Source organism: Schistocerca gregaria, chromosome 4 (genome assembly GCF_023897955.1).
Source record: "Schistocerca gregaria isolate iqSchGreg1 chromosome 4, iqSchGreg1.2, whole genome shotgun sequence".
NCBI classification, from domain to species: domain Eukaryota; kingdom Metazoa; phylum Arthropoda; class Insecta; order Orthoptera; family Acrididae; genus Schistocerca; species Schistocerca gregaria.
Genome location: NC_064923.1, coordinates 203,175,151 through 203,200,554, shown reverse-complemented (window position 1 = coordinate 203,200,554; position 25,404 = coordinate 203,175,151). Strand labels below are relative to the sequence as shown.

Below are 25,404 nucleotides of genomic sequence, written 5' to 3'. Positions count from 1 at the left end.
TAATTACTTCCAGAAAAACTGTGAAGGTTATAACACTACTTCTCTGATAGAAAGGAAACTTACGTGAACGTTTCGAAGCAACATGACAAACACCTAGAAAGTGCTCGGAAGACTATGCAACATGAACAAAATTTTCGTCTAAATATGTGGTGTTCCTAAGTTTTGCATGTTCCATACCATATTAATGCAAATATAAACTTGAAATCTATAAAACGTTGCTCAGAGATAAAACAGTTACAATTTATTCCACTGATCTTCAAAATTCAAATCAAACTGTACTTTAACACTTATCACATTTACAGAATCGCTTTCAACAACGCACTTCACGCATGACCAACAATTTTCGTTCACTTACTTCTCCGAAAAATTTCTACAGATGCGTTGCAGTAGTCACCTAAAGGAGATCGACAAGAAGTGGCAATGAAGCAGAGCGGCGTTACTCCTTAGAGAACTCTTATAAGGTTATACGGAAATACGCCATGTGCATACATCATAAAATAGAATAATACACATTCCTTTGAGAAGGCGATTATTTACGGTCTCTGGAAATTTTTGGAAAATCGTGGTTCGCACACAGCTGTATTGTCACTTTATTAAACAAAGTTTTCAATCAGAAACGGATCATAATGTGAGCACTTTTCAGAGGCATGAAAAATCGTAACTACATCATAGAAGTTAAAAACGTTTTCTCAGTGTCAGTACCAAGTTATATCAATACTTGTATGTCAATTGACGTGAAGTGAGGCACAGCTACCTAAAAATATATTGCAAAAGGCATCTTACAACCGCAAAAGGTTGAATTTTGTCCCACTGTGTGTGAACCTTACCTACCAGAAAGAAGCTCCAACATGCCTCCTTAAGTAGGATGTGCTGTAAGAAAGCATCAGCTGGATTTGTGTGTCCTTGTAGATAATGTCACATCACAGCAAGTCTTCACCTGATGTGAAGCGGAAACTTGATAGTTCCCGTGATTTTTGGACAAGACTGATACCTAGTTAGAAATGTAACTGCTACGATGATGGCCAGCATCTCAGTGTTGTATATGACGAAGTTCTAACGATTAAGGTACGAAGCAATAACCTCTCGTACGCTAACAACGGTGTTGTGTTATTTACAAGTAGATAAACTTTAGTACGGTTATAAACTCGTGCTCTTCTTACCAGCTACTGAAATGTTTAAAGCATCATTATTTTAGTTTGTCCATCAACGATTCGGTGTACTTAATTTTAAAGAATGGTGTACTCCTACCGAAACCGATAAAGACTTTTTGTATCCTATAGTTTACAAAAATTCAGTATAAAATTAGATAAAAGGAATTACGGTAAACTATTTATTTTCGAATTTTTCACACATTTTTGGACCAGAAACTAGAATTTCTTACCATATCGTAAAAAGAAGGAAGAAGATTTGGGCTTAGCATTCCGTCGACGACAGGACTTGACGACAAAGTGCCATTCTACAGGGTTAGTTGCAAACCCAAAGAAGAATCGCGTACCGTTTGGTCGTACATCTGCTGTGATCGCGGACATTCATGCACGAATGATCCACAGTCCAGCAATGAACGTTTCCGTAGGTCTTGTCAACGTCTTTTGCATTATGAAGATGAAGCCGCACGAAATCACATATTTCCAAGAACGGAACGTGTGATAGTGGAACGTAGTATCCGCTGCTGTATTTCACGAGCGATGAAGCGTGGTTTCATCTGGCAGGACATGTGAACTGGCAGAACGCCAGATACTGGTCAACAAACAATCCCTATACGATTAGTAAGGAACCTTTCCACGGCGAAAAAATCGGAGTGTGTTGTGTCGTCTTAGCAAATCGGAATGTGGGTCCCAGTTTTTTGAGACAACACTAAACACATCTGTGTCCATGCGCTTTTTTGTGGAATTTTATGCTCATTCGACTCCCCAATGAACGTAAGTATGCTGTCTTTCAACAGCATGAGCTGACCTGTCACTCTTCAGAATCTCACGAATTCATAAAAGATTCACAGAAGAAAGGGCTGTCAATAAGGGATTTTGGCCTGTGCTTTTGCCAGACCTAACCATTTGTGGCTATTATCTGTGTGGCAGTCTAAAGGAAAAAGTACACGTACATAACAAAATAACGTTAGAAGACTTGAAGGACGATATCAGTAATGAAATTTTGGCAATATTGAGTAGATTTGCGATAGGATTTCGGAACATGTACTGTGCTCGAACGTTATGAATCACCCAAAAGAAAACGGTTTATTGACAAATAGCCAAGACGGATTCGGAAAGTATCGTTTTTTTTAAACACAACTAGCTGTTTATTCTCACGAAGTAATGAATGCTATGTACATCGACAAGGAACGTCAAATTGATTCCATATTTTTAGTTTTCCAGAAGGTTTTCGACGCCGTTTCTCACAAGCGACCTCCAATTAAACTGCGGATCTATCGAATATCGTCTGTTCTGTGACTGGATTCGTGATTTCCTGACACAAAGATTACAGTTCTTAATAACTGACGGAAATTCATCGATTAAAACAGAAGCAATATCTGACGATCCCCAGAGCTGGCCCTGTGTTGTTCCTCACCTACATTAACGAATTAGGACACAATCTGAGCAGCCCTCTAAGTTTGTTTGTAGATGATTCAGTCATTTTGTGTCATTAAAGTCATCAGATGGTCACAATGAATTTCAAAACGATTAGACAAGATATCTCCATGTGAAAAAAGTGGCAATTGTGTCTAAATAACGAGAGGTGTGAAGTCATTCACGTAAGTACTAAAAGGAATTCACTTAATTTCGGTTACACGGCTACTGACACAAATCTAAAAGCTGGAAGATCAAATAAATGTTTGGGGAATACCATTACGAATAACTTAAACTGGTACGATCACACATATACAGGGTGTTTCAAAAATGACCGGTATATTTGAAACGGCAATAAAACCTAAACGAGCAGCGATAGAAATACACCGTTTGTTGCAATATGCTTGGGACAACAGTACATTTTCAGGCGGACAACTTTAGAGATTACAGTAGTTACAATTTTCAACAACAGATGGCGCTGCAAGTGATGTGAAAGATATAGAAGACAACGCAGTCTGTGCATGCGCCATTCTGTACGTCGTCTTTCTGCTGTAAGCGTGTGCTGTTCACAACGTGCAAGTGTGCTGTGGACAACATGGTTTATTCCTTAGAACAGAGGATTTTTCTGGTGTTGGAATTCCACCGCCTAGAACACAGTGTTGTTGCAACAAGACGAAGTTTTCAACGGACGTTTAATGTAACCAAAGGACCGAAAAGCGATACAATAAAGGATCTGTTTGAAAAATTTCAACGGACTGGTAACGTGACGGATGAACGTGCTGGAAAGGTAGGGCGACCGTGTACGGCAACCACAGAGGGCAACGCGCAGCTAGTGCAGCAGGTGATCCAAAAGCGGCCTCGGGTTTCCGTTCGCCATGTTGCAGCTGCGGTCCAAATGACGCCAACGTCCACGTTTCGCCTCATGCGCCAGAGTTTACATCTCTATCCATACAAAATTCAAACGCGGCAACCCCTCAGCGCCGCTACCATTGCTGCACGAGTGACATTCGCTAACGATATAGTGGACAGGATTGATGACGGCGATATGCATGTGGGCAGCATTTGGTTTACTGACGAAGCTTATTTTTACCTGGACGGCTTCGTCAATAAACAGAACTGGCGCATATGGGGAACCGAAAAGCCCCATGTTGCAGTCCCATCGTCCCTGCATCCTCAAACAGTACTGGTCTGTGCCGCCATTTCTTCCAAAGGAATCATTGGCCCATTTTTCAGATCCGAAACGATTACTGCATCATGCTATCTGGACATTCTTCGTGAATTTGTGGCGGTACAAACTGCCTTAGACGACACTGCGAACACCTCGTGGTTTATGCAAGATGGTGCCGGCCACATCGCACGGCCGACATTTTTAAATTCCTGAATGAATATTTCGATGATCGTGTGATTGCTTTGGGCTATCCGAAACATACAGGAGGCGGCGTGGACTGGCCTCCCTATTCGCCAGACATGAACCCCTGTGTCTTCTTTCTGTGGGGACACTTGAAAGACCAGGTGTACCGCCAGAATCCAGAAACAATTGAACAGCTGAAGCAGTACATCTCATCTGCATGTGAAGCAGTTCCGCCAGACACGTTGTCAAAGGTTTCGGGTAATTTCATTCATTGCTAAGCATGGTGGATATGTGGAAAATATCGTACTATAGAGTTTCCCAGACCGCAGCGCCATCTGTTGTTGACAATTGTAACTACTGTAATTTCGAACGTTTGTCTGCCTGAAAATGTACTGTTGTCCCAAGCATATGGCAACAAACGGTGTATTTCTATCGCTGCTCGTTTAGTTTGTATTGCCGTTTCAAATATACCGGTCATTTTTGAAACATCCTGTATTATTGTGTGGAAAGGAAACCAAAGACGGTGACTTACTGGCAAAACAAAAAATTTAACAGGTCTGCTAAAGAGACTGCTTACAGTACGTGTGTACGCCCTGTTGTGGAGTATTGCTGTGCGATTTGGGATCCGCATCAGGTAGGATTGACGGGCGACATCGAAAATGTTAAAAGAAGGGCAGCTAGATTTGTACTATCGAGAAATAAGGGAAAGACTGCTACTGATATGGTACACGAATTAGGGTGGCATTCATTAAAAGAAAAGCGTTTTTCGTTGTGGCAGGACCTTCTCCTGAAATTTTCATCACCAACTTTATCCGCAGAGTGCGAAAAATATTTTGTTGGTGCCCATAGATACAGAAAAAAATGATCATTATAAAAAAAAATTAAGAGAAATCAGAGCTTGTACGGAAAGATTGAAGGGTTGGTTTTTCCCGCTTGCTGCTCGGGAATGGAAAGGTAAAGAAATAGCTTGAAGATGGTTCGATCAACCCTCTGCCAGGCAGTAAATTGTGAATTGCATGTAGATGTAGATGCGGCAGACCTGCGCAAAGCGTATATTAACACTTTAAGTTGCGCGCAAAAGTGCAGCACGTAACGCAATGTACAAGACAAGATCAATTCTATATATAAAGACCTTCGCATTAGCTTATTTGTTATTTCTTTAATTAAAAGGAAGGTCAGCGTTGGCCGTAATATTGATGTTTTATTGATACCAAAATCGATTTTCAATCAAATAGTGATCATCTTCAGTGCTGTGGTGTACAAATTAAAGTCAGACACTGGTATCAAGTCATCAGTAACCAAAACTGAGAAGCGATCACAATAACGGTCACAATTACGTCTAACGCTGACCTTGCTTTTAATTTAACATATATGGTCGTTTTGCACACAGCACTCCACGGAGTCGCCAATCAATGTTATTTCATTATTACCTAATAATTATATGTTTATCTACATGTTGTTGTACCCGCTCGTGGCAGACGATAATTCGTGCATAACAGGTGGGTTGTCCGTAGTCGGAGCCGGTTTTTCTTGCACCACCCTGCACAAGCAGCGCTCGTGAATAATTCGCAGAATGAAACGCAGCCTCTCCCCCCCCCCCCCCCCCTCTCTCTCTCTCTCTCTCTCCGTTTTCTCCATTATCCAGGCCTCAACTGCAGGCCTCCGCTGCACGGATGGGCGGCCGTTAACCAGGCGCGGAACTTTCGCGTTGAGGTCAGTGGTGAGCGCACGGCCAGGGCCGCAGTCACTCTCCCGAAGACACAATGCGCCCGGCGCAGCCGAGTGGGGTGGGGCACGCCGACACACTTGCAGCTCGACGCGGCCGCGATCCTGTTAGCGCAAGGGCGCCTCGGGCTGCGGGTCGAAAGCGCACAGCCTCTTTTGTCTGCCTCACCTCCGCCTGGCGGAGGCGAGGCACTCGTAAAACGCAATGCCCCGCACAGGCACCTTGACTTCGAGTCCCAACACTTTCAGAGTCAGTATTAACTATTCTTTACACGTACACTAATCAACATATACACAACCGGCGACTAAAATTGCTACACCAAGAACAAATGCAGATGATAAACGGGTATTCATTGGACAAATATATTATACTAGAACTGACATGTGATTATATTTTCACGCAATTTAGGTGCATAGATACTGAGTAATCCGTTCCCGGAACAACCACATCTGGCCCTAATAACGGCCTTAATACGCCTGGGCATTGAGTCAAACAGAGCTTACATGGCGTGTACAGGTACCGCTGCCCATGCAGCATCAACACTATACCACAGTTCATCAAGAGTAGTGACTGGCGTATTGTGACGAGCCAGTTGCTCGGCCACCACTGACCAGACGTTTTCAGTTAGAGATCTGGAGAATTTCCTGGCCAGAGCAGCAGTCGAACATTTTCTGTATCCAGAAAGGCCCGTACAGGACCTGCAACATGCGGTCGTGCGTTATCCTGCTGAAATGTAGGGTTTCGCAGGGATCGAATGGGGGTTAGAGACACGGGTCGTAACACATTTGAAATATAACGTCCACTGTTCAAAGTGCCGTCAATGCGAACAAGAGGTGACCGAGATGTGTAACCAATGGCACCTCAAACCATCACGCCGGGTGACGAATACATGCTTCCAATGTGCGTTCACTGTGATGTCGCCAAACACCATCATGATGGTGTAAACAGGACCTGGATTCATCCGAAAAAATGACATTTTGCCATTCGTGCACTCAGGTTCCTCGTTGAGTACGCCATCGCAGGCACTCCTGTCTGTGATGCCGCGTCAAGGGTAACCGTAGCCATGGTCTCCGAGCTGATAGTCCATGCTGCTGCAGCGTCGTCGAACTGTTCGTGCAGATGTCTTGCAAACGTCCCCATCTGTTGACTCAGGGATCGAGACGTGTCTGCACGATCCGTTACAGCCATGCGGATAAGATGCCTGTCATCTCGACTGGAAGTGATACGAAGCCGTTGGGATCCAGCACGGCGTTCCGTATTACCCTCCTGAACCCACCGATTCCACATTCTGCTAACAGTCGTTGGATGTCGACTAACACGAGCAGCAATGTCACTATACGATAAACTGCAATCGCGATAAGCTACGATCCGACCTTTATCAAAGTCGGAAATGTGAAGGTACACATTTCTCCTCCTTACACGAGGCATCACAACAACGTTTCATCAGGCAACGCCGGTCAACCGCTGTTTGTGTATGAGAAATCGGTTGAAAACTTTCCTCATGTCAGCCCGTTGTAGATGTCGCCCCCGGCGCCAACCTTGTGTGAATGATCTGAAAAGCTTATCACTTGCATATCACAGCATCTTCCTCCTGTCGGTTATATTTCGTGTCTGTAACACGTCATTTTCTTGGTGTAGAAATGTTAATGGCCAGTAGTGTACATACACTGAGTTAATAAAAGTCAGGGGTAGCGGTAGGTGTAAATCAGATGGCGGTAGTATCGCGCATATGAGGCATAAAAGGGATGTGCATTTGCGGAGCTGTCATTTGCACTCAGGTGATTCATGTGAAAAGATTTCCGAAGTGGTTATGGCCACACGATGAAAATTAACTTTGAACGCAGAATGTTGGTTGGAGCTAGACACATGGGACCTAACATTTCGGAGATCGTTAGGGGTTTCAATACAGTGAGATTCACAGTGTCTATAGAGCGTAACGAGAATGCCAAATTTCAAGCACTACCTCTAATCAGGGGCAACGCAGTGGCTGAAGGCCTTCACTTCACGACCGAGAGCAGAGACGTTTGTGAACAGTTCTCAGTGCTAACAGACAAGCAACACTGTGTGAAATAACCGCATAAATCAACGTGGGACTTACGGCAAAGGTATCCGTTAGGGCAGTGCGCCAAATTTGGTGTTAATGGGCTATGGCAGCAGACGACCATCGAATGTGCTTCTGCTAACAACACATCACCTGCAGCGCCACCCCTGGGCTCTTGACCATATCGGTTGGACCCTAGACACTGGAAAATGCATGCCTGGTAAGACGAATCCCGATGTCAGTTGTTCAAAAATGTGTGTCAAATCTTATGGGACTTAACTGCTAAGGTCATCAGTCCCTAAGCTTACACTCTACTTAACCTAAATTATCCTAAGGACAAGCACACACACCCATTCCCGAGGGAGGACTCGAACTTTCGCCGGGACCAGCCGCACAGTCCATGAATGCAGCGCCAAGACCGCTCGGCTAATCCCGCGCGGCGATCTCAGTTGGTAAGAGCTGATGATTGGGTTCAAATGTGGCCTGCACCCCATGGAGCCAAGGACCAAGATGTCAAGGCACTGAGCAAGTAGTTGATGGCTCCATAATAGTGTGGGCTCTATTTACATGGAATGGACTGGATTGTCTGGTCCAGCTGAACCCATCATTGAGTGGAATGGTTATGTTCATCTAGTTCATTTGCGGCCAGTCATCGATTTCATGTTCCCAGACATGTCACTGGGCCACAGTTGTTTGCAGTCATTTTGAAGAACATTCTGGACGAGAGAATGATTTGGCGATCATGGTCGCTCGAGATGAATCCCATCCAACATTTACAGGATTAAATCAAGTGGTGAGCTCACATGCAAAATTCTACATTTGCAACATGTTCGCTATTATGGACGGCTATAGAGACAGCATGGCTCAATATTTCTACAGGGAACCTCCAACGACTTCTTGAGTCCATGCCACGTCGAGGTGCTTCATTACACTAGACAAAAGGAGGTCCGACACGAAATTAGGATTTATCCCGTGACTTTTGTCATTTGCGTGTGTTATTGGACATTATCATTAGAGCCCTACATCTGCCTGGCAAAACCACGTGAGCAGCACTCGACCTCCATCACTTGCTTTGCACGCGCGTGCAGAATCACGCGGCCGGCTGTCGACTCACGTGCCAACACGCGGCGCTTGCTCATCGAGTGCGGGGCAAGCGGTGCAAGTGGCTGCCACAGGTGACGTGACAACTGAGTTATGTGACTCATAGCATGTTAGATACGTGGCATTAGTGTGTCATGAGTATGACTCGGCACTATTAGAAGTCAGAGTAGTTAGTAACGTGGTACCACATCTTCGTCAGACGATGGACCTCTCCTGGATTTAGTCAACTTATTTAACATTAATCAGCACATGCCTAACATATGTTGTTGGGTACATTGCTTTTACGCTGGGGAATATAAATGCAACAGTTATGGTTGATTACTAAAGGATATCCGTTGTGAAGCAATAGTACATCTGTGTTGATGATGATGAAGTCCCATACCCCGTGACGGAGCTTAGGAGAACGATGCGGGAGACCCGCACCGCCGTACTAGGCAAGGTCCTAGTGGAGGTGGTTCGCCGTTGCCTTCCTCCGACCGTAATGGGAATGAATAATGATGATGAAGACGACACAACAACACCCAGTCATCTCAAGGCTGGTGAAAAATCCCTGACCCCGCCGGGAATCGAACCCGGAGCCCCGTGCTCGGGAAGCGAGAACGCTACCGCGAGACCACGAGCTGCGGACACATCTGTATTAGGTTACCTGTTTGGAAAACATGACGCACTAATTGTCCAGATATGTGACTTATTTAATTTAAAAACATAACATATTTTGAAAAGACACAACCTCATTCTCTTCACTTAAAACTTCCGGGCTCATAGGCCGTGGTCGAAGTATAAAACTCTTCCCTGACGTTACATTCTATGGTCACACAATCTCATTATCAAATTTTTAAAAATATTATGCTAAACTATAAAAATGGAATCATCTCTTTCAAAAACATGTTGTGTTTTAAATTAAATACAGCACATATCTGGACTACTAGTACGTCCTATTTCCCATGCTGATAAACTTCTTTAGATAAAGTGCTGGCTAGAGGTGGGCTCCAGTTGCTAAATGCTGCTTCTTTGCCGCAAGAAGACTGCAAATTTTCTAGTTATTTTGCTGAGAAAAAGCTTTTGCTCTCACAAAACACATAATTAGATCAGATCCTCATAGAGAATTTACTGATGAAAGCTGCCTATTTAATTACAGATTAGCTAGGGAAAGAAGGTATGTATAATACTGAAACTTCCTGGCAGATTAAAACTGTGGGCCAGACCGAGTCTGGCACACAGTTTTAATCTGCCAGGAAGTTTCATATCATCGCACACCCCGCTGCAGAGTGAAAATCTCGTTATGTGGAATACTGTTTCAGTATGTTAGTTCTCCAGTTCTAAATGTTGGTTCATAGAAAACCCAATATCATATTTCTGTGTAATTGCACTGCATTTTCGGGTTTTCTGTGGTACACATTCTCTTTAAGAAACGCCCCCCCCCCCCTCCCCCCAAAGGAAGAAGTCACACAGGTTAATGTCCGGGCTGTGGAGCGGCCACATTCCTCCTCCTGCCTAACGTTCTGCAAATCTGTTTGACAATACGGTGAGGCCAAGTCTTTCATATAGGAAATCAAGCACAACGTTGGCAGTATGGGGGCATGCTCCGTCCTGCATGAACCATTGTGTCTGCAATGGAAGACATAAGACCATGACTTGAGGAAAGAACTGGTTTCGCAGCATGTGTAAAATAGCGTTCACCGGTTACTGTAGCATCGAAGAAGAACGGAGCGATGATTCCATGACTTGACATCACGACCCACACGCACACTTTCTCCCCGTTGGTGTCTTTCGTGTGGCTTATTCGCGGAGGTGGACGTGTCCAGAATCGAACGTTCTGTTTGGTCATAATACCGTTGACGTAAAAATACGCTTCGTCAGGAAACCATGTGTTGTGTAACACTGCCTCTTGCTCTTGCTCAATTGCCCACCTTGCAAACTACACTCTCCGCTCCTTTTCTCTTGCAGTAAGCTTATGAGTCACAGACATCTTGTTTGGATACAATCGAAGGTCGGGTTGAATAATTCTTTGTACAGATCGACGTGAATATTTGCATCTAAGTAAGACACACCACAAAACTGAATGTTTGCGATGAAAACTAGGGGTCTCTATAATTTTGCGTTTGGTGCATACTACAAAATATGTAGTTGCATATAAAATTTAGTTAATATGTTCAATTTTTCTTTAGACTTGGGTAGAGGCCTCTATATGTCACCAGTCTCAAGGAAACTGATCTTACATCTCATTTGTGATCGCAGGGATCAGCCATAAAACTAGAATGAAATATCCACAAGATTTCTCCTATGTTGTAAATTGTTTGAGATATCGAAACGAGATTTTGATAAATGATAGCGCACAAAGCGGGAAGTGTTTTACCGTATGGTTATTATATGAAACTTCATTATGCACCATGTTATTCCACAAACTACCGATGTTTTTCGATGAAAGAATGTAATTTTGTAAGGCTATCGATAGCTGGTGAAACGAGAAATGCTGTGAGTTTTGGAACAACATAAATGAAGACATTAAACGTTTATTTTTGCACCAAGGATGCGGTTTTTCATAAGCTATTGACCTTATTTGTCTTAAGTTCCTCACTTGATAAACTTAATAAACCACAATTTCAGAATTCTACCACATTTGCGTCTGCACAATACGTTAGTGAGGTGATATTGTGTAAATTCCGCTGTGTTTTGGCGAAAGAAGCAAATTTTAAGAAGACAACAATAGCAAAATAGGGTTTTTTTTCAAAATTCACCATTCGGCGCTTCTTTGAAACTTACAAATGGTAAACATATTAGGGAAAAATAAATCACTGCTTTTGTGGCACTTTCAGCAGAACTCTTTTTAGGTAGTAACCAAAGCGGAGTGACAGTAGATCTTTTTGGATGGTCACTATGCAAGTGTGGTCCTAGAGAGGCTCCACTTAATCTTTACGAAAAATATACGTGTAGGCTTCAGTTTAGAACGGCACTTGCGCTCCAGCACTCACAGTGCGCTGACGGCCTACGCACAACCTTCACCACTACTGCTATACCCACTGCCATCTGCACATCTACTGGTCACCTTATTCTGCAAGCACGTTTTTTCCTAAGTGTACCGCACCGTGCATGTGCATATTCCAAATATGCAGCCGCTATGCAATGGAGTGCAAGTGTGTGGCTTGCGCCTGGTGGTGGATAAGTGTGGCTGTCAAGAAGCACTCAGGTGGCTGTTTATTTATTTAATCGTGTCTGAGCTACATCTGTAATTAATTAATAGGCTATATATACTAGGTTACAAATACAATTAAATAATAGTTATACATTCATATATACCGTACATTCATGATCTTCACATGTCGTATGTCGTCATCACTGTCTATAGTAAGGATCGTATCTCTCTCTAGTGTTCGGCACACTTCACTGCAGCGTCGTTGGTCAACCACGGTCTTGGGAAGTTCATGGGGCCAGCAAGGATGGACATGTCAACAAGTGTGTCATCATTTGTTTTCCTCCACATTGGCAGGGCTCTTCTTCGGCGTATCCCCACTTGATCTTCCCATTTGACACCTACGTCAATGTAGGCTCTTCCAAATTCTCCAATCCAATTGTGATCGAACAGGAACCTTTTCTTTAATGTACCAACTTTTCAGGCTGCCTTTATCCAATTTCTGTTTCCACATTGACTCTCTGGTTGTAGACTGACTTTCGTTTAGTGGACGTTCAGCTTTTATGAAATCTTTCCTAGATTTAAGACTTGCAACCACTGGCTGATGTGCGTACGGGGGATACCTTCTATCTTCGCACTGTCTGCTTCGTTCGGACGTCGCCAACCAGTGCTGCATCTAGCTTCTGGGCATGTGTCGATCTTCTCCATATGGGGCATGCATATTCAGCCGGAGCAAAGCACAATGCCAGGGATAACGAACGTAGAATTTCAGGATTTCCTCCCCAGTGTGAGTTGGTAAGTTTGCGGATTTTACCCTTCCGTTTGTTGACTTTCGCTCTAGTTTTTTCTACATATTTCTTGTAAGACAGTGTCCGTTCTAACGTGACTCCAAGATAGACTGGGTTTGGGCTGTTTAACTGAGTTCCATTCCAATTGTAATTTCCTGTTTGCTTCCTTATTGTTCAGATGAAAGAAACAAGTCTGCGTCTTTGCTGGATTCGGTGGGAGCTGGTTCCAGTTGTAATAGTCAGTTAGTACTTCTATGGCATCTGTTAGGTTTCTCTTAATCTGTTTGATTGATCTGGATTGGCAGGCAATGGCTACACCATCAGCACAGATAAAACTTCTTGTTGTTGGTCCAACTGGTTGGTCGTTTGTTTACAGATTGAAAAGTAGAGGGGATAAGACACTACTTTGTCGTAGCCCATTCTTCTGGTTCCTCCAGTGATTTGTTTGCTGTTGAAATTTCACATTATATCTTCTGTTGGAGATCAGTGATCTCACAACTTCAATAGGATGGTAGTTTCCCGACATACTGATAATTTTTCACAGGAGGATTTTGTGGTTTATCGTGTCGTATGCTGCTGATGTGTCGACAAACACCACACCAGTTTTTGCTCCCTTCTCAAAGCCGTCCTCTATGTATTGTGTTAGGCAGAGGAGCTGACCAGTGCAAAACTTACCGGGTCTGAATCCTGCTTGTTGTGGAATGATTTGGCTTTGTAGTTGTGGTCCTATTTTATTCAAGATAAGACTTTCATATAGTCTGAAAGGGCAACACAGCAGCGATATTGGACGATACTCCTTGGCATCATCTCTTGATTTAAATGGCTTTGGGATACTTACTACCTTGGTCTTCAACCATATCTTAGGTACCGTCTTGTTAGACCAGCAGAAATTATAGACTTGTAAGAGCCATTCCTTAGCTGTGGGCCCTATGTTCTGTACAGATTCATTAATGACGTCATCGGGACCCGAGGCCTCCCTGGAACTGATAGCAGCTTCCAATTCTGTTGAAGTGAAATATGGCTCAGGTGGTATTTCAGCCTCTTGTGACCTCTTATATGAAGTGGCAATCTCGCTGTTCCTGGTTGGTTTACCATTCAAAAGGAGCTGATGTGAGATTTTATTAGCTGTCAAGAAAAAATGATCCTTGGGAGCTTCTGGGTCGCTGAACAATCGTTTTATGAGGTTCCAAGCTCTTCTGTTACTATGTCAGTCTTTGCTTATAGTTTCAGTCAGCTGATCCCCAGGTTTTACAGTTTCTTCTCTGAAAGAGTCCTGGCTCTACTGCTCCAGGTATTCGTTACATATTTGTTTCATGTCGTTGGAATCTCCAGGAATGTAGAGTGTTCTGCAGCCTCTGGGTATGCTGAGTTTTGCTGATCTTTTAACAGCTTGGACAAACTTTCGTAGCTTTCATTGTCTGATGATAAATTTACGATTTCCATGTCTAAGGTGCCCGAAACGTTTTTCCAGTTAGCCCTTTTGAAGTTAAAACGTTTTTTAAAGGGTACTTTTTGTAGCACTATAACTGGTCTAAACTTCAGCATGATTGGTCTGTGTGGGATCTTTGGGATAGGATTGAAAAAGAATCTATTGCATGACCCAGACAAGGTTTTGGAAACAAATATGAAGGCTGGGTTATACCCTCTCTTCCATCTTGCACTGTTGACTGACGCAGGCCGTTTCTGATGATGGATGAGATTCAGCTCGTGTTCTTTTGCCCAGCTTTCCAGTAATTCTCCGTCCTCATTTGTGTCTCGGTAACCTCACACTCTACTGTGACAGATAAAGTCTCCCATTATTAGCTGTGAGTTACAGACATGTTGGCTGAAAGCAAACATTTCCCCTGGTGGTTTATATATTGATGACACCGTAATGCTTCCGATAATAACAGGAATGACTTCCATGTTGGTAACTGTGTTAACATGTATGTTGGATACCTTAATTCCAGTCGGCCGAGGTGGCTGAGCGGTCGCAGGTTCGAATCCTGCCACGGACATGGATGTGTGTGATGTCCTTAGGTTAGTTAGGTTTAAGTAGTTCTAAGTTCTAGGGGACTCATGACCTTAGAAGTTAAGTCCCATAGTGCTCAGAGCCATTTGAACCATACATTGATTCCAGGCCGAATAAACACTTCCATTGATTGTGGGGGCACTCCTTCTCCACCTTCTCCAAGGGTCATATCAGGAATATTTGGAAGGCGTTGTAATGGCCCTCTATGCGCCTCCTGGAGGCACAGGACGTGGATATAAGTTCTTCTTTTTCAGTTGATACGCCGTCAATGTTGAGAGATACGACTGTCAAACATGGCTCTGAAAAGGGCCTTTTCTTCATTTTAGATTCCGAATTGACGTCGTGTTAGGCGTAGCTCAGCGTGTGAAAGGATCTGCCAATATTTACCGTTGCCCAGGGGACGCCCGACTGTACATGTACAAACTTCTGGGAGGCTTCTTCCTTGTCCCCCAGTGGCTGTGTTATGAGGTGTGACAGCATCGTCATCTTCAGCGGAGGGTATTCGCCTTTCGTTCACACACCGCAGCTGTGTGACGATCATCCGATCATCCTTCAACTTCATGATGGTGGGGGTACTTTCAGTAAGATATCTCAATGTCCGTGGAGGTATGGCAGCCTATTCCTCCTCAAAAATACACTCCTGGAAATGGAAAAAAGAACACATTGACACTGGTGTGTCAGACCCACCATACTTGCTCCGGACACCGCGAGAGGGCTGTACAAGCAATGATCACACGCACGGCACAGCGGACACACCAGGAACCGCGGTGTTGGCCGTCAAATGGCGCTAGCTGCGCAGCATTTGTGCACCGCCGCCGTCAGTGTCAGCCAGTTTGCCGTGGCATACGGAGCTCCATCGCAGTCTTTAACACTGGTAGCATGCCGCGACAGCGTGGACGTGAACCGTATGTGCAGTTAACGGACTTTCAGCGAGAGCGTATAGTGGGCATGCGGGAGGCCGGGTGGACGTACCGCCGAATTGCTCAACACGTGGGGCGTGAGGTCTCCACAGTACATCAATGTTGTCGCCAGTGGTCGGCGGAAGGCACACATGCCCGCCGACCTGGGACCGGACCGCAGCGACTCACGGATGCACGCCAAGACCATAGGATCCTACGCAGTGCCGTAGGGGACCGCACCGCCACTTCCCAGCAAATTAGGGACACTGTTGCTCCTGGGGTATCGGCGAGGACCATTCGCAACCGTCTCCATGAAGCTGGGCTACGGTCCCGCACACCGTTAGGCCGTCTTCCGCTCACGCCACAACATCGTGCAGCCCGCCTCCAGTGGTGTCGCGACAGGCGTGAATGGAGGGACGAATGGAGACGTGTCGTCTTCAGCGATGAGAGTCGCTTCTGCCCTGGTGCCAATGATGGTCGTACGCGTGTTTGGCGCCGTGCAGGTGAGCGCCACAATCAGGACTGCATACGACCGAGGCACACAGGGCCAACACCCGGCATCATGGTGTGGGGAGCGATCTCCTACACTGGCCGTACACCTCTGGTGATCGTCGAGGGGACACTGAATAGTGCACGGTACATCCAAACCGTCGTCGAACCCATCGTTCTACCATTCCTAGACCGGCAAGGGAACTTGCTGTTCCATTAGGACAATGCATGTCCGCATGTATCCCGTGCCACCCAACGTGCTCTAGAAGATGTAAGTCAACTATCCTGGCCAGCAAGATCTCCGGATCTGTCCCCCATTGAGTATGTTTGGGACTGGATGAAGCGTCGTCTCACGCGGTCTGCACGTCCAACACGAACGCTGGTCCAACTGAGGCGCCAGGTGGAAATGGCATGGCAAGCCGTTCCACAGAACTACATCCAGCATCTCTACGATCGTCTCCATGGGAGAATAGCAGCCTGCATTGCTGCGAAAGGTGGATATACACTGTACTAGTGCCGACATTGTGCATGCTCTGTTGCCTGTGTCTATGTGCCTGTGGTTCTGTCAGTGTGATCATGTGATGTATCTGACCCCAGGAATGTGTCAATAAAGTTTCCGCTTCCTGGGACAATGAATTCACGGTGTTCTTATTTCAATTTCCAGGAGTGTAGAAACCAAGGAATGTAAAGATATCTGATGCTGAGGTCTGGGGCGAAGTCGAGTTCTGGATCACGCCAAAGTTGCTCCATTGGGTTTACGTCAGAACTCTGCATTGGTTAGTTTATTTTAGGAACGTTATTGTCCACAAAACATTGCCTCACAGATATTGATTTACGAGAGGCTGCATTGTCATGCTGATACAATCATCATCTCTGAACTGTCCCTCTACTTTAGACAGTATACGGCGCCGTAAAATGTGTTTATATGGTTCCACATTTACCGTTTCCTGAAGTGAGTGATCACACCGTAGTCACGAAAAATACCTCTGTACCAAAATAGCGTCCCCTCTGTACTTTAATGTCCGCAGCTCGTGGTCTAATGGCTAGCGTTGCTGCCTCTGGATGACGCGGTCCCGTGTTCGGTTCCCTGCCTGGTTGGGGATGTTCTCTGTCCAGGAACTGGGTGTTTGTGTTGTCCTCTAATTTCGTCATCATTCGTGAACGTGGAGAGACTGGACTGTGTAAAGGCTGGGACTTTGTACGGCCACTGATAACTTCGCAGTTGAGCGCCCCACATACCAAACATCATCATCACCTGTACTTTACGTGTAACGCATATCACGTTCTCCAGGCATTCATCAGTCCCAAACGACTTCGTCGATTTGCCTCAGAGTGTAGCGTGATTCTTCCTTTTAAAACTTCCTTGTGCAGTTGGTAGCACGTGAAGCATGCGTCGTCACGTCTACATTAGAGATGTACTCTATTGACATACTCCTGCCGCTTCTGCTGCTGGTGCGATCTGAAGACAGCATCTGTTTGTTGCCCCGGTAGGTCGCCATGGTGACCATCTCGCAAACGCAGTGCGTGACGCTGCGGCGCCGGTCGCCGCCTCGGCCGCTGGACGCCAAGCCGTCGCCACTGACCGCCCAGGCGCCAAGGTCGGCGGGTACGACGCTGCGCTCCGCTCTGGAGCAGCAACAGGGTCACCAGCAGCAACAGCAGCAGCTGCAGCATACGCCGCGCATGCGCATCGTCTGGTTCAACGCCCTCGGTTTCCTCGCGCTGCACATCACTGCCGCCTACGGTCTCTGGATAGGCGTCGTCTACGGCCGCGTCCTCTCCTGGCTATGGGGTGAGTCTACACCAGACATACGAGTTCGCCAAAAACGTCATCATTTTAACGGCATTTTTGTGGCTACAAGAGCTATTTATTTCGAAATTGTAACTCTTAGCGCATTAGCTACCGTATTGTTCACCCTTCTTATGTCACATGCACTGAGATGACGAAAGTCATGCGATACTTTGTAATATCGTGACAAACCTCCTTTTGCTCAGAGTACTGCAGGAACTCCAGGTGACATGAACTCAACTAGTAGTTAAAGGCCCAGTGCACAAATATTGTGCCTTGCTGCCTCTATAGCCGTCCATAATTATCTCTGTATTTGGCAAATGGTGAAAATAAAAACAAAAAATTTTTTTCAATGCTTATATTTATTTCTTATGCTTAAAGAAATACAATTCAGCCAGTTTTAGAAATTTTTGACAAAAATTATGAAAATTATGAAGTGTTTCATGTTGCTTGTAAGCAACATTGCCAGCAGTAGACCGCATTTATACATATAATAGAAAAAAAGTATTTCCAATAACCTCAAGCAAAAGGTTTCCTGTATGTAAGTAATTTAATTTATAAACACGTTTATGCAATCCTGCTGTGTAACAGAACTGTTTCATTTTCCCTTCTAGTTCTTCTTGTAATGGAATTTTTGGAAACAGTTCCTCTTTGGAACGAAGCACAATACTAGATTGCATTTTGAACACATGACTGTAGAAAATCCAGACGGACAATAACGACAACGACCTTCGGGACCGTATACAGGCCAATGCTCCATATTATCAAATCGGACATCTTGTGTAACAGTCGGAGCTGTTGGCTTCCTCCTCTTCTTTTGTGGTGGTGTTATGTCTATTGAGGGCCTTCCCACTTTCCATTTCCCTGAAAACATCAAACCATTGGCAGTATCTGCCCTGAATGACTTCAGTGAGGTCTTTTTGTCCAGAGATTCCCTTCGAAATACCAGCCAGGCCTTTACAACACTCAGATCTAGCATAAATCCAAACAATCTCATGTACCAACACCTAGTTTTTATTGGTACTCTGTAGAGCTCTATCAGCATACCAGCAAGATCAACTCGTCCCATCTGCTTGTTGTACTGACGTACAATACTGGGACAGGGCACGTCAATTTTTCCTTTTTCATTGTTGTCCCATCATTTACTGTTGAGAGTCGTTGGACACCACAAAATGAGCTTGCAAGTGTCAGATTTTATTGTTTTGAATATCCACCTTAAGCATATATAATATACTAATGACACATGTCCCAACTATGGGCAATGTTGCTCACAGGCGACATACAAGTTTTATACTATGTACGTAATTCAAAACAACATTAGATTGAAATATTTCTGCTTTAAACTCACGTCTGGGTATTTCTTGAAGAAAATCTGCTAAGATTACTGACAATTTATTGAAATCCACTCTCTCAGATCCAATATGAGACACCCCTGTTACTCACACGAGGAGATCTCTGTAACATCACTGCACACACTTCCATCTCGTGTGGGAAACCTTAAACTATTACAACAACTGGCATTCGCAGTGTGTAAAGGAACGTTGCCTGGAGGCAACAATGCCAGTGAAAGGCACTAGGAAGTGTTTGTTGTGCCATAAGTCCAACGTAAATTTGATGCTGCTTGAGAGCAACACTGCCAAATAAAGGGTTATGAAAGTGCTGACAGTGCATAATTTTATGCACTAACTGATCTCTTCTCTATTATGTCCCGTAAATTCTAGACGATCTCGATGGTCAAACCATTGGCTCGAACTGTTCAGAATATTCTTCAGTCCAATCGCAAACAATTGTGAGCCGGTGGCATGGCCCATTGTTGTTCGGCAAAATTAAATTCATAAATGCTTGCGACATAACCATTTCCAGACAATGACTGGTTTAGTTCGACCAGAGGACGCAGCCCAGTCAGTGTAAACGCAGCCCATACCGTAGTAGAGCCACCTCCAGCGTGTACAGTGCCTCGTTGACAACCTGAGTCTATGGATTCATAGGTTCTACTCCACACCCGAACCTTACCATCAGCTCTTACCAGCTGGAAGCGGGACTCAGCTGACCAGATCAAGGTTTTCCAGTCGTGTAGGGTCCAACCCATATACTTACGAGCTCAGGAGAGGCACTGAAGACGATGTGCTGTTAGCAAAGGCACTCGCTCGGTCGTCTGCTGCCAGGGCTTATTAACGCCAAATTTCACAGCACTGCACTGCAACTCTACTCAAACGCCGTTGTTCTCGGTCGTTGGGGGAAGGCCGTAGGCGACTGCAACCGAGCGAGGTGGCGCAGTGGTTAGACACTGGGCTCGCATTCGGGAGGACGACGGTTCAACCCCGCGTCCGGCCATCCTGATTTAGGTTTTCCGTGATTTCCCTAAATCGCTCCAGGCAAATGCCGGGTTGGTTCCTTTCAAAGGGCACGGCCGACTTCCTTCCTCGTCCTTCCCTAATCCAATGAGACCGATGACCTCGCTGTCTGGTCTCCTTTCCCAAAACAACCAACCGTAGGCGACTGCGTTATCCGTCGTCAGAGATAATGCCTGAAATCTGGTACTCTCGGCACACTCTTGACACTGTGGATCTCGAAATACTGAATTTCGTAACGATTTCCGAAATGAAGTGTCCCATGCGTGTATCTCCAACTACCATTCCGAGTTCATAGTCCGTTATACCCGTCGTGCGGCCATAATCAGGTTCTAACCTTTTCACATGAATCACCTGAGTACAAATGGCAGCTTAGCCAATGCATTTCCCTTTTACACCTTACGTACGCAGTACTAAGCCATTCGTACATGTGCATATAACTAACCTTTGACTCCTCTCAGCTCAGTGTAGAGAGACGAAAAAAGACTGTCTGTATACCTGTATACGAGACCTAATTTGTCTTATCTTTTTTTTGTGGTTAGTACACGAAACGTACGTTTTCGGCTGTAAAATCATTCTGCTGTCAGCTTCAAAAACCTGTTCTCTAAATTTACTTAATAGTGTTCCTCACAAAGAATCTCGCTTTCACTCTAGGAATTCCCATTTGAGTTCCCGAAGCATCTCTGTAATACTTACATGTTGTTCGAACGTACCAGTAACAGACCTAGCTGCCCCCCTCTGAATTGCGTTGATGTCTTCCTTTAATCCGACCTGGTGGAGATCCCTAAAACTCGAGCAGTACTCAGGAAGGGATAGCACTAGTGTTATATACATGGTCTCCTTTACAGATGAACAATAACCTCCCAGAATTCTCCCACTTAACCGGAAGAGACCATTCACCTTCCCTACTACAGTCCTTACATGCTCGTTCCATTTCAAACCGCTTTGCAAAGGCGTGACTGTGACAAACAGCATTCTACTAACGCTGTAATCGAAAATTACGGGATCGCTGTTCCTACACACTTAATCGTACAACACAGAATCATGGACAAACAGAGACAGGTTGCATCACAGCTCGTCCAACAGATTATTTATTTATGCGGGGAACAATAGCAGTTCTATCACATTTCACTCGGGCACTTCTGTCTATACCCTTGACTAAGATGAACACTTGCCGTCGAGGACAACGTACTGTGTTGTGCTACTTAAGAGCCCGCTCAGTTGGCCGTGCGGTCTAACGCACGGCTTTCCGGGCGTGAAGGAGCGCCTGGTCCCAGGCACGAAACCACCCGGCTGATTTGTGTCGAGGTCCTGTGAACCAGCCAGTCTGTGGATGGTTTTAGGCAGTTTTCTATCTGCCTCGGCGAATTCGGGCTTGTTCCCCTTATTCCGCCTCAGTTACACTATGTTGGCGATTGCTGCGCAAACAAGTTCTCCACGTACGCGTACACCACCATTACTCTAACACACAATCATAGGGGTTACACTCCTCTCGTGTGAGACGTTCCCTGGGGGGTCTACCGGGGGTCGAACCGCACAATAACCCTGGGTTCGGTGTGAGGCGGCGGAGAGGTGAAGTGGACTACGGTAGTCGTCGTGGGCTGGTTCAAATAGCCCTGAGCACTATGGGACTTAACTTCTAAGGTCATCAGTCCCCTAGAACTACTTAAACCTAACTAACCGAAGGACAACACACACATCCTTCCCGAGGCAGGATTCGAACCTGCGACCGTAGCGGTCGCGCGGTTCCAGACTGTAGCGCCTAGAACCGCTGGGCCACCCCACCCGACAGTCGACGTGGGGTTGTGGACCACTGTGGCTGCGGCGGGGACGGGGGCGAAGCTTCTCCATCGTTCCTAGGTCCCCGGTTAACATACAATACGAAGAATGGTTCAAATGGCTCTGAGCACTATGGGACTTAACATCTACGATCATCAGTCCCCTAGAACTTAGAACTACTTAAACGTAACTAACCTAAGGACATCGCACAAACATACAATACAATACCATACAATACTTCTTACGAAGTATGATGACGTAAGTCGGTCACCAGAGCGAGTGCACTTGTTGCTCGCTTCCCTGTATTACTATAGATTGCATGCAAGTGTCTCCAGTTACACCGGAGTAACGGGATGCGTAGGGTGCCTAGTTGTGCCTTGTGACATCAAAGCAAAACAAGGAAATCCTGACATGCCTGGACAGAGGTTGCACATTACGTAGGAGCCCGCTGCCCTTGCTGTGAGACTGTATCAGAACTACACGTAAACCCGCAAAAAAAGAAACATACAGGGTGTCAAGAAAAGAACTCCCTGATTTCAAAATTAAATATCTCGAAAACAAAGATCTATAGAGGAATGCAGTAAACGGTATGTTTATTGTGAAAGGTGTAAGAAGTTTATACAGCAGTTTTTACAAAAGCTGCTAACAGATGGCGCTGTAATCACCGTACGTAATGCCTAGTATAAGTAGTGATCCGAAGCCCAGAGCGATCAGTTCCATTATTGAAACGTGAAAGGAGGTTAGCGTACCGAAGGAAGAGATTAAAACCATGTACTCCATTGAACAACGCGTTTTTCTGGTGCTAGAGTACCACAGGTTAGAAGAGAGTCCTACGGCAACAATGCGAAGTTTTCAAGCACGATTTAATGTTCCAAAAGGACCCGATGCGAAAACCATTCGTACGCTCTTCGCAAAATTTCAACGAACAGGCAGCATAACTGATGATCTAGTGGGGCATGTTGGCCGCAAGCAAACCGCAGTTACGCCTGAAAATATCGCCACAGTTTCTGGAATTATTCAGCGAAATCCAATGTCATCCGTTCGTAGAATTGCATCTGAGACTGGTTTGAAGTGTTCCAGCAAGCAGAAAATACTGAGAAACAGACTGCACATGTGTGCATTCAAAGTTCAAACGCACCAGGCCATACCCATACAAGCTGTGCAACAAAGGGCCGCCTTTGCTAATCAGATGCTCACAATGATTGATAGTGAAGGATTTGATGTTGGCTGCATCTGGTTTACAGATGAAGCACACTTCCACCTGAATGGATACGTGAATAAGCAGGACTGGCGATTTTAGGGTTCCGATAAGCTATATTGGTGTGAAGCGAAACCGCTGTATTCTCCTAAAGTTACTGTGTGGGCTGCAGTATGCAGCAGAGGCATTATTGGCCCTTTTTTCATTCGAGAATCGGTCACTGGTGCACGTTACGTTGCAATTTTGGAATATCCCACATTTACTGGTGCAGGCATGGATTGGCCTCCATATTCACCGGATTTGACTCACTTTGACTTTTTATTGTGGGGCACAGTGAAAGACATGGTGTACCCGAAGCATCCCTCCACGCTGGACGAGCTTGAATCGGCGATCTCTGTGGCATGTGAATCCGTTTTGGTTGAGACACTACCAAATGTGATGGCGAATTCCATTCTTCGTTTGCGCCACCTCTGTAGTGCCAATGGTGAACATTTTGAAACATTGTGATGTGATTGTTTGCAAAGATTGTTTTCATACGATTATTTCACCTACATATGCTGATATGAGCTGTACAGCGTACAGCGTCATCTGTTAGCAGCTTTTGTAACTATTATTTCAAACTGCTGTATGAACTTCTTACAGCTTTCACAATAATCATACCGTTTACTGCATTCCTCTATCGATCTTTGTTTTCGAGATATTTAATTTTGAAATCAGGGAGCCCTTTTCTGGACACCCTGTAGAAGTTCGTTTGGTTGCCATCCGTTTTTAATTTCACAATCGTAGAGGAAAACAGAAAACCGACCACAGAAATTGTGTGGCAACAAACGTAAGGCTACAATAGTCATACTTAGGTAACTAATCGCCCACATATTTCGCAAATGTAATCCTTATACAGTAATAAACATGTAAAAATTCACAAATAAAATCACATGTCCTAAGCTAAATAAATGATTCTCTACTTTGCTCGCAGAGCCGCTGTTTTGTATGCGGACTTAAATACGATCTACTGCTATGTTTGGTCCCTGTACAAAGACCCGAAGTGAGTAACATGAGTCACTCTCTGGGCGCTCACGAAGTGCTAAGGTGATGATGTACGAAGTGATTTGGCTCTAATTCATTACTCAAATATTCTTCGAAGTTGCTATTAAAATGGAATTTCTATTGTGTTGGTTTCCATATCGTTGAGAGATTTTTCTCTTCTAACTACAACTAAATCTAGATTATACTTTATTAATAATCAATGAATGAATCTGACGGTTTTGATGGGCTGCTAGAGACTAAAACATCCATATTATATCACAGCAGCCGAATCGCTTACAGATTAATCAGTTGGTGGAGTTTCTCATGAAAGGTGTGCGCACATTACCATCTGTCGTTCCTACATCATTCCACTTTATGACGTCATGTGTCGGCTACTACATCTTTGCCCAGCTGAGATGTGAAGCATAGAAATAAATCTTAGGGCCAATTTTGATTCCATAAGGAGCCGTTGTGCACAGTGACAGTATATTATTATAAGGAAGGGTAGTAACGCAGCAATCAATCGCAATCCAATTGATTTTTTATTGATCTTGTATATCCAGATTTCACCAGTAAATAGCTTTAATGCATTTGAATGAGCTATAATCCAACAAATTTGCAGCAGTTAATTTCACCATATGGCTTTACTAGGGCGTAGGCAGAAGGAAACTCTAAACACTAACAAGCAAATCAAGACTGAAATATAGAACTGCTTACCGTGCAGCTGCGACGCTTAGTTGTGTGGACAAAATATTACATTAAAATGTAAGATATTATCAAAGAAGTCAGATGCTAGTACGAAACGCCATTGACGCGCTTGGCACTTAGGACACTAAAATGGTGGAAACACAAGGATTTTGGCTGGTTTCCGCATCGGCAGCACTGCGCATGGAGCAAGTATCCACCTACGCGGAATTAGGCCTCCATCCCAAAACAGGGCACCTTACCGCATACAGGAAAAGTCACTTAGGAATGCTGGTTGTAGTACAGATTCTATAAAATAAACGGCATCTGTAAAGTAAGCTTCATCTGTGAATAGTAATGTGAGTGTATGAAGAAACTGCTGCATAGGTTACGTACGAGGAGCGCTGTTATCTGGTCCAAGTGACAAAGCCACAGGCGTATTGATGTTTCGTTTCGATCCTCGGAAATATGTCGGGAGTTCTT

At 44.8% G+C, this 25,404-nt stretch overlaps 1 protein-coding gene across 1 annotated transcript in view; it reads left to right on the top strand.

Annotated features, from left to right (window-relative positions):
• LOC126267980 (acyl-CoA Delta-9 desaturase-like) overlaps positions 1-25,404 on the top strand; it is a 138,014-nt gene that overhangs the window by 19,393 nt on the left and 93,217 nt on the right. Inside the window, exon 2 of the mRNA XM_049973326.1 lies at positions 17,589-17,889. Coding sequence (XP_049829283.1) covers positions 17,595-17,889 — 295 coding nt within the window. The 5' untranslated portion in view covers positions 17,589-17,594. The remainder of the gene's footprint in view (positions 1-17,588; positions 17,890-25,404) is intronic.